The sequence below is a fragment of the Euleptes europaea genome, chromosome 1 (assembly GCF_029931775.1).
Source record: "Euleptes europaea isolate rEulEur1 chromosome 1, rEulEur1.hap1, whole genome shotgun sequence".
Lineage (NCBI taxonomy): Eukaryota > Metazoa > Chordata > Lepidosauria > Squamata > Sphaerodactylidae > Euleptes > Euleptes europaea.
This window is the reverse complement of record NC_079312.1, coordinates 10,264,300-10,273,801: the sequence shown is the minus strand read 5'-3', so window position 1 is coordinate 10,273,801 and position 9,502 is coordinate 10,264,300. Positions and strand designations below refer to the sequence as shown.

The 9,502-nt window shown below is 45.9% G+C and overlaps 1 protein-coding gene across 1 annotated transcript; it reads right to left on the bottom strand.

The window, feature by feature from the left end:
- Positions 1 to 7,374: 7,374 nt before the first annotated feature.
- LOC130493250 (zinc finger protein 397-like) lies at positions 7,375 to 8,285 on the bottom strand. The gene has a single exon (XM_056866951.1). It carries the CDS (start codon positions 8,273 to 8,275, stop codon positions 7,415 to 7,417), a length of 861 nt encoding a protein of 286 aa, XP_056722929.1. The 5' UTR covers positions 8,276 to 8,285; the 3' UTR covers positions 7,375 to 7,414.
- Between the last annotated feature and the right edge of the window lie 1,217 nt (positions 8,286 to 9,502).

Below are 9,502 nucleotides of genomic sequence, written 5' to 3'. Positions count from 1 at the left end.
TTTGTATGGTTTCTCCCCTGTATGAACCCTTCAGTGTGAAATGAATTGTGAATTGTGACCGAACCGCCTTCCGCAATCCGTGCACTGATACGGTTTCCCCCCGGTGTGGATTTGCTCATGCCTGATGAGGAATGTGCTCACACTGAAGGATTTCCTGTAGTACAAGGATTTGAATGGGAGCTCACTTCTGTGGCTTTTCAGGTGGTTGGTGAAAGAGGAGTGCTGGCGGAATCTCCTCCCGCATTCGGGGCACTTATATGGCTTTTCCCCGGTGTGGGTCCTATAATGTTTCGTAAGGTCTGAGCGCACGGTGAAGGCTTTCCCGCAACTGGAGCACTGAAACGGTCTCTCCCCAGAGTGGATTCTCAAATGGCACATGAATGAGGAGCTTTGTCAGAAGCACTTCCCACACTTGGAGCATTTGTAGGGCTTTCCCCCTGTGTGAGTCCTGTAGTGCCTCATCAGGTCTGAGCTCACAGTGAAGCTTTTCCCACAGTGAGTGCACATATACAGCTTCTCTCCTGTGTGGGTTGTCGCATGTGCCACAAGGGTCGACTTCAAGGTGAAGCTTTTCTCACACTCTGAGCACTTATAGGGTTTCTCACCTGATGTGCAGTGAGGGCGGTGGGCCGCATGAAACCTCTCCTGCACACGGCGCACTTGTGCCGCTTGTTGTCTTTGAGCCACCTCTGTTGAAGAGCTGTTGTTCCAATGAATTTGTTCTCCCCTGCAAGAGGAACAGAATTGGCCAGGATATCCTCCAGGCGGCATCCCTTTCCCCTCTCTGACCCCTTCTGACTTGCAGCTGACCCTCCATTTTCTTGGCATGGAGGCTCCTGTTGGCCAGGATTTTCTGGCAGAGGATTCTCCTGTTTGTACTCACTTGCTCGCCTGTCACCTGCGGGAACAAACATGGAAACTTTACACAAGTCATTCCAAAGCATGAAGGAGAAAGGAAGGAAGGAGAGCCTCTTATCTTCAATAATTTAAAATTTTAAATCTACCAAGCTTAACAAGACCAGTCAAACTATTACAATGCAATCCTAACCATATCCACTAAAATCAGTAGGTTTGGAAGGGTGTAGCTCAGCCAAGGGTGTAGCTCTTCATCTAATTGTTCCTTTTGTGCATTCTACTATAGTCAATATCCTGCTTTTCTGCCAGAAAAAATACAGCACCCCAAGTAACCTAATCTCCATAACCACTACATCAATGTACCTGCATGGTGTAGTGGCTGGAGTGTTAGACTAGAATCCGGGAGACCCAGGTTCAAATCCTCACTCTGCCATAAAAGCGTTCTGGGTGACACTGGGTCAGCCACAGCCTCTCATCTTAACCTACCTCTCAGGGCTGTTGTGAGAATAAAATGAGAAGTGGGGTATAAATAAAATAAATAATTATCAATGCAGCAGTACCAAGAATTTTAGGTATTAAAAACCTCAAGGTAATCATCAGTTACTCTGGAAGCGGTTCAGGAGCAAATTCGTTTCCAAATGCAGCTGGAAGGCCTGCAAGCATGACTAGACATCGTTAACTCCTGGGACAGGTAATGCCCTATTGCAGGGAGGACAGCTGAGAAGGACCCCCCACACACACACACCAGCTTCAGGATCTGTATGGGCAACCAGCACCCCTTGAATCTCAAGCAGGAGAAACAGTTTGGCAGCCAAACCCAAAACCCGCCCAGGAGGATCTCCAAATTCTGGCACAAGGATAACTCACCTGGTGTGCTGGTGTCTCAACCATCATCCTTGGTCAACGCCAGCCTCTCTCCAGCATCCAACGAAGTCCCGGAGGCCAGAGAGAAATTCACGACTATCTCCTGAACTGGTGTCATCACCTTAAAAGAGGAGGGAAGGTCCCATTCACTACTGCCTGTTGTTTATGCATTTACCACCAAGATTTTTTAAATTTCTTTGACAACATTTATGTCTCGCTTTTTTGTCCTCACCAGGGCTACCAAGGCAGCTACCAAGTTAAAACATACACAGTAAAATGTAGTCATTAAAACCAACCACCCCATAAAAAAACACCACACATCATCAAAACAATTAAAAACAAATACGTTACATTGAAAGACATAAAAATAACAAGATGTGCTAGGGCTGCATAGACCACATGCCTCAGAGTTCCAACCAATGGAATTAACCCTGCATATTAGAAAGAAAAGCATCACTCTGCCTGGGCATTTCCTTTTAAAAACCTGGATGACTTAGAACACACATGAATACATGAAGCTGCCTTATACTGAATCAGAGCCTTGGTCCATCAAAGTCAGTATTGTCTACTCAGACCGGCAGTGGCTCTCCAGGGTCTCAGGCTGAGGTCTTTCACATCACCTACTTGCCTAGTCCCTTTAACTGGAGATGCCAGGGATTGAACCTGGGACCTTCTGCATGCCAAACAGATGCTCTACCACTGAGCCACAACCCCTCCCCAAACTTTGAGCAACTGTATCTAGTGCATTGCTAAACTTTCTCATCTGCCTGAAGCAAAGATGACTTACAAGAGGTATGTGGAAAGATTCAGAGCACAACCATGCTGGCCTACAGTAGAAGAGCTAGATTCAGGTCCAGCAGCACTAGAGACAAACAAGATTTTCGGGGTACAAGCTTTCAAGGGTCAAAGCTCCCTTTATCAGACAGGGGAGCTTTGATTCTCGAAGATAAAGGGGTATGAGCATTTATTTTAATTTAAAGTTGTAAAATTTAAAAGTTGTAAAATTTACATTGCTAAAAAAATTAAAAATGGTAAAATAAACCTGTATTTTTTTAGAAAACACACACACAACTTTTTTACAACTTTTAATTTAAAAAATACAGCTTACATAAGCATGCAATCTCCTGTATGAAACACAGTAACAGACCAGAGGGACCTTTGTGCTGATCATGTAAGCTCACTTTAATGCACTTGTTTAACAGTGGGGTGGATGTCTTCTCCTTCCAGAAACCACAAAAGGCGGTGGCCAGTGCCATTGAGAACAGGCCATTGCTACTTCCTACTACCGTTACATGAGCACAAGAGTGTAGAGTCGCCAAGCCTTCCCTCAACACAAAGCCATGGCCAGAACTCCCAAGACCTTTGGGCCTTCCCAACGAAACACCCACACCTGCTCTTTTGGTCTCTTGCCTTTCCGCTGCTTTAGCAGGAAGTCTTCTGCCAGGGCCACCGCATGGGCACAGCTCCGCGGTTGGCCTTCTTTGACCCAGCTCTCGATCTCCAGGGGAAGGATGGCCAGGAACTGCTCCAGGGTCACCAGCTGGCTACCTGCCAGCCTATGAGCTGGTCCCATAGGGTCTACATATGCTTTCCAGGGTTCTACAGAGCACCGGGGGAGGGAAAGGCCTTTCACAGGTGTTGTCCAGAAGATAGCTACCCTGAGATTTAAAAACAAAATAGAGAAATAATGAAAGAATGATGGAAAGTTTCACTTCAGGATCCCACATAAATATAGGCGTTCCGGTCACTTGATCCCATCGAGTTCTCTGTTAACAAACTTCAGTCAGTGACAGAGTAGCACAACAGCAAAAGACACAGCAGCCTCCATTTCTTCTCGGATTACATCAAATCCCCTTTGCCTGGACACTTCCAGTCCTCGACTTTGGGAGGGGAAGGCTCTGCTTATTGAATACTGAAGCAGTAAACACAACAAAACAACGGCCCGGAGACTGGAAATGCTCACCCAGCGAGCATCGTGGCGAGTGCTCAGCCACTTCGACCCCATGCAACACATTTTATGTATTCATTTGCTTATGCGTGTGTATGCGTGTGTGTGTGCTAAGTGCCGTCAAGTCGCTTCCGACTCATGGTGACCCTATGAATGAAAGTCCTCCAAAATGTCCTGTCTTTGACAGCCTTGTTCAGATCTTGCAAATTGAAGGCTGTGGCTTCCTTTATTGAGTCAATCCATCTCTTGTTGGGTCTTCCTCTTTTCTTGCTGCCTTCAACTTTTCCTAGCATGACTGTCTTTTCCAGTGACTCTTGTCGTCTCATGACATGACCAAAATACGACAGCCTCAGTTTAGTCATTTTAGCTTCTAGGGTCAGTTCAGGCTTGATTTGATCTAGAACCCACTGATTTGTTCTTTTGGCAGTCCGCGGAATGCGTAACCCTCTCCTCCAACACCACATTTCACCACTTTGCTTATACTCCACAATAACCAATGCAAACAAAACCCCACGCTGCACCCCAGCAGCCAGTGCAATATGTCAAATTGCACCCCAATAACACCCCTTACCAACAGCATTCATCCTGGTGATTGAGAAGCGCCTCTAGCAACTCCCACCCATGAGAAGGCGGGGCCGGAAGGAGTTTCCACCATAGAGATTCCAATCATACCGAACCCTTTTCTCTCCAACTTCCTGCCTCTCCCGTCTAGGCGTCCGCCGCAGGCCCGCCGTTTCCCGTAGCCATGGCAACGGGCTTAGCGGCCATCTTCCATCTCCTCCTCTCCCGTTTCCCCCCCCCCCGGTCCTCTCTAGGCGTCCTCTCGCTGGTTTTAGACCACGGAGCGGGTTTCGTCACTAAGCAGCCGCGGGCCCGACGTCCTCCTGTAACCATAGTAACAGGCTTGGAAAAGGCTTGACGGTTGCTTAGGAGTCCCAACGGTCAGATCTGGAGGTCGCAGGTGTGGCGGAGGCGGCGCCATTTTGTTTCGCCTTGAGGGAGGAATGGGGGGGGGGCGGTATGCAGGTAGCAATTCAACTGGCGAAGCTCATTCCCCTCTGGGAAACCTTACCTGTTGAGTTTCTGCCAATGCATTTATCTGACGAAGTGGGCTGCTGCGACCCACCAAAGGCCTTATTTAAATAAATGTTGTTCGTATTTAAGGTCCCACTGGACTTTTTATTTTTTTCAAAGGCTGTGGGCTGCTCTTAAAGGCTCAAGAGCCTGCAGGAAGGACAGCTTTGGCCACCCCAAAGACTCTGTCTTTAGTGTGGTGTAGTGGTTAAGAGTTTCAGACTAGGATCTGGGAGACCCGAGTTTGAATCCCCGCTCCGCCATCTGGGTGACCCTCAGCATAACCTACCTTCGCAGGGTTGTGGTTGTAAGGATGAAAGGGAGAATTATGTAAACCCCTTTAGGTCCCCATTGGGGAGAAAGGTGGGGGTGTTGAGACAGCAAGGTAGACTTCCTCTGAATGTGGAGGATCCACTTAAGTGTTTTGATTTAATAGTTCTTGATAACCTTTTCTCCTTTCTGTGTGAATGCTATAAGACAGCAAGGCAAGAAGTCTGCTGCAGCACAAGACAACCCTGTGTGTTGAGTCAGTGGGGGAAACGTCATGGTAAATAACGGGGACTGGATAGAAACGCTGTGTATTTGTGCTCCTGACTATCCGATAAGCACCGAATGGTGACGTGTTATGTCTTAGACTGGAATTGGGATAAATGTTCATTCCCCAGTACAATCGGGGCTCCGTCTTTCTGCTTATCAACTGCAGGCTGGGCGTCAGCTGTAATAAAACTTGGTTCTTGTAGGTTATCCGGGCTGTGTAACTGTGGTCTTGGTACTGACCACAGTCACACAGCCCGGATAACCTACAAGAACCAATGAACTCTGACCGTGAAAGCCTTCGACAATATTTTGTAATAAAACTGTTTTCTCGAATAACGGTCTCGGGTCTCTCTCCTCCGCGAACCTCCGTTTTCCCACAACAGTGTACATGAAGTAAATATATTTATTTGGCAGCCTGGCAGGCCAAAAGGAGGAAAAAAGTTGTCTCAGACATTGTAAAGATGCAAGACTGTACAAAATATCTTGTATCTCAACTATGTCAGAGACTCTGATGTGCCTAAAGGCACCGGGTGGGAAGAAGAGGTTGGGAACAGCAGAGTCAAGGATTGGGACTCCCTCCGCCCCCCCCACTAGATCCACGCTAGGATTGCCAGCCGCCAGGAAGTGGCTGGAGATCTCTCGCTATTACAACTGATCTCCAGGCGACAGAGATTGGCATTATACCCCTTTGAAGTCCCTCCACTCTCCAAACCCCGCCCTCCTCAGCCGCCCCCCCCCCAAATATCCAGGTATTTCCTAACTTGGAGCTGGCAACCCTACTCCCTACCGTCTTGTGCTTTCAACACTTATTTGATGGCCAGAAACAATGGAACTTTTACATCCATTCTATTGCCATGAATACACCATGCAGCTGCCTTGTACTGAATCAGACCACTGGTATGTCAAAACCTACACCACTGTCAGCTCTAACTAGTAGCGGCTGGCCAAGATCTCAGACAGAGATCTTTCATATCACTTCCTATCTGATCCTTTTAGGAGATGCCTAGGATTGAACCAGAGATGCCTGGGATTGAACTCAGAATCTTCTGCATGCAAAGAGAAGGAAAGCAGGAAAAGGGGAGAGGCTGTGGGGGCTGCCAGGGTGATGGAGAGAAAAAATAGTGTGGAGAGGCAGGTACGTCACTGAGGTATATCCTCCCCCCCATCTGAGTGTGTTGATATATATTCCAACAAAAAACGAAAGGCGATTGTTACAATGGTGAATCTTACAATTCAGTTGTCACCAGGTATCAGCAAAGAGATCCAGTTCTCTAATTCTGTATGGTTTGAGGGGCAATATGGGACTTCCCTGGCATGAAAATTTACCATGACTGAACCAAGATTTAGCCGAGGGTGGGATCTGTATTAGACTCTGGTTGTTCTTAAGTGGGAAACAATATGTTCTGGAGAAATTGGTTTTTTATTGGGAGAACCAGTGTTGAGTAGTGGTTAGAGCGTTGGGCCAGGATCTGGGAGACTCACAGAGCATTCCTAAGGAGAGTTACTCCAGTCTAAGCCCATTCATTTCAGTGGGTTTAGACCAGAGTAACTCTCCTTAGGAATGCACTGTTAGGTTCGAATCCCCACTCTGCCATGGGTGACCTTGGGCCAGTCACACACTCTCAGCCTAACCTACTCCACAGGGTAGTTGTGAGGATAAAACAGAGAACGATGTATAATGCTTTGGGTCCCCATTGGAGAGAAAGGCAAAGTATAAAAAGCAAATAAATAAATTCAGAGCAGCAGATTTTCTATAATTAAAAGTCATGACCACTTTTACTCCAACGCCCAGGATTCTCATGAAAACACCCCAAGCTGGATATGGTTTCACAGGTCCAAATTACAAGACTATATTCATTTTCTTAATCTAGTTCTACAAATCCAAGTTTTCAGAAACAATCCTAGTACCTCAAAAGCCTTTCTTCATATTACATCTACTAGAAATGTAAGGAAATGTACTAATACATGAGAATGCCATGGGAGTAAATAACTCTTTAGTTATATTCATAATTAAAACAAAGATATCTTCTGGGGATCTGATGAGGGCCCCAGAAATCCTTACATAAGTGTGACTTCCAAAAAACAAATTAGTTAAATTCAGGCAAATCCTTTTTTATTCCCACAGTCAAACAATTCCTAGGATTTCCTCGCAGCATGTATTTTCTGATGCGCAATGAGGTTTGAACGTAACCTGAAATTTTTCCCACATTCTGAGCATTCATATGGCTTCTCTCCAGTGTGAATCCTCAGGTGTCCAGTAAGGAGTGTGCTGACACCAAAGGTTTTCCCACACTCGGGACATTTATACGGTTTCTCTCCTGTGTGAACTCTCTGGTGCCGACTGAGCTGCTGGCTCACAGTGAAGCTTTTCCCGCATTCCAGGCATTTATAGGGCTTTTCTCCTGTATGAACACGCTGATGAGTAATGATCTGTGAGCTGTTACAGAACCGTTTGCCACAGTCTGGGCACTGGTACGGTTTCTCCCCTGTGTGGGATATCTCATGCCTAATCAGGTCTGAGCTCACGCTGAAGCTTTTTCCACAGTCCGAACATTTAAATGGTTTGTCTCCTGTGTGGATTCTCTGGTGGTTTTTAAGATGCGAGCTCTGACGGAATGCTTGACCACATTCTGTGCATTTGTAGGGTTTTTCCCCAGAATGAGTTCTCTTGTGTTTAATGAGCTGTGAACTGACACTAAAACTTTTCCCACACTCTTGGCACAGATATGGTTTTTCCCCGTTGTGGGTTCTTTCGTGCGAAATCAAGTTGGACCGCAGTGCGAAGGATTTCCCACAAGCTGAGCACTCATAAGGCTTCTCTCCAGTGTGGATTCTTTGATGTGCGATCAGACCAGTGCTCCGGCTGAAGCTTTTCCCACACACGCTGCAAGTCCTCTGTTTCTTGCCTTTTGGGGGTATCTGTTGGCCTCCACGTTTACTGACATTTAGCAAGATTTCTTTTGTGTTACTGCTGCTGTCTTCTGGGTGACTTCCCATCTTTGCCTCTGAATAAACTTGGGCTGTTATCTCGGGCGGATGTTGCAAAGATATTTCCTTCTCATAAGATTCCACAGACAAAGAGCTTCTCAGCACTGGCCTGTCCTCCTCTTCTTCATGTCCACTCAACCACCTTACAGCTACAGAATTGAAAAAAGGAGAGATTTCTGATATGAATAATTTCCAGCACTGAGAAGAAAAGGAACTTCAGAAGGAAGAAGTGGGTAGCCATTTCCTCCTTAAAGAATTATACAAGATGTTTTAAACAAAAATTATACATGAGGTGGGGAAAGTGGACAGAGATAACTTTTTCCACATTATTTGTCGAACTCACTTTCACAGGCTGTAGTGATGGTCATACTATGGAGTCCCCCTCTTACTATGTATGGGCCTGAAAGTTTGACGGTGAAGAAAGCTGACAGGAAGAAAGTTGATTCATTTAAAGCATGGCATTGGAGGAGTTTTACAGATACCATGGATTGCCAAAATGACAAATAAATTGATTCTAGATCAAATAAAGCCTAAATTCTCCCAAGAAACTATCATACTTTGGTCCCATCGTGAGAAGACAAGAGTCACTAGAAAATACAATAATACTAGGAAAAGTTGAAGGCCGCAGGAAAAGAGGAAGCCCCAACATGAGAGAGATTGACTCAATCAAGGAAGCCATGGCACTCAGACTGCAAGACCTGAGCAAGGCCTTTAACGATAGGTTGTTTTGGAAGTCATTAATTCATAGGATTGCCATAAGTCAGAAGCAACCTCATGGCACATAACACACACACCGTGATGGTCAATTGCACAGCTGGTTTGGAAAAAGGCAGCCAGAAATATCAGAATGCCCAGAGCAGTTAAAAACACCCCCCAAGAGCCATCACCTTCTTGCTTGATTTCCAGACACAACAGCTTCTTCCTGCTATTTGAAGGAGTTACGTCTACATCGGTAGAAAGCACGGCAGCCACCTGAAACAACCAAGAGGACTGCTTGTTACGGAAGAACACGGGAGGCCAGATGGCTCGAGACTGCGTAGGGAACAGGCAGTGCTGTGCTTATGCTGTAATTCTGCTGGAGATCAAATTCAGCATTTAATTTAATTTATTGATAACATTCATTAGCTGCCTTTCTCCCCTGTGGAACTCAAGGCAGCTTACAATGTAAATAAAACAACATTTATAAAAATACACAGACCACATTTTAAAATCAAAATTAGGACTGCTAATAGGTAC

Excerpts from the sequence above, each read along its gene's own strand:
- LOC130493250 (XM_056866951.1), bottom strand. The coding sequence starts at position 8,275 with ATGGGAAGTCACCCAGAAGACAGCAGCAGTAACACAAAAGAAATCTTG.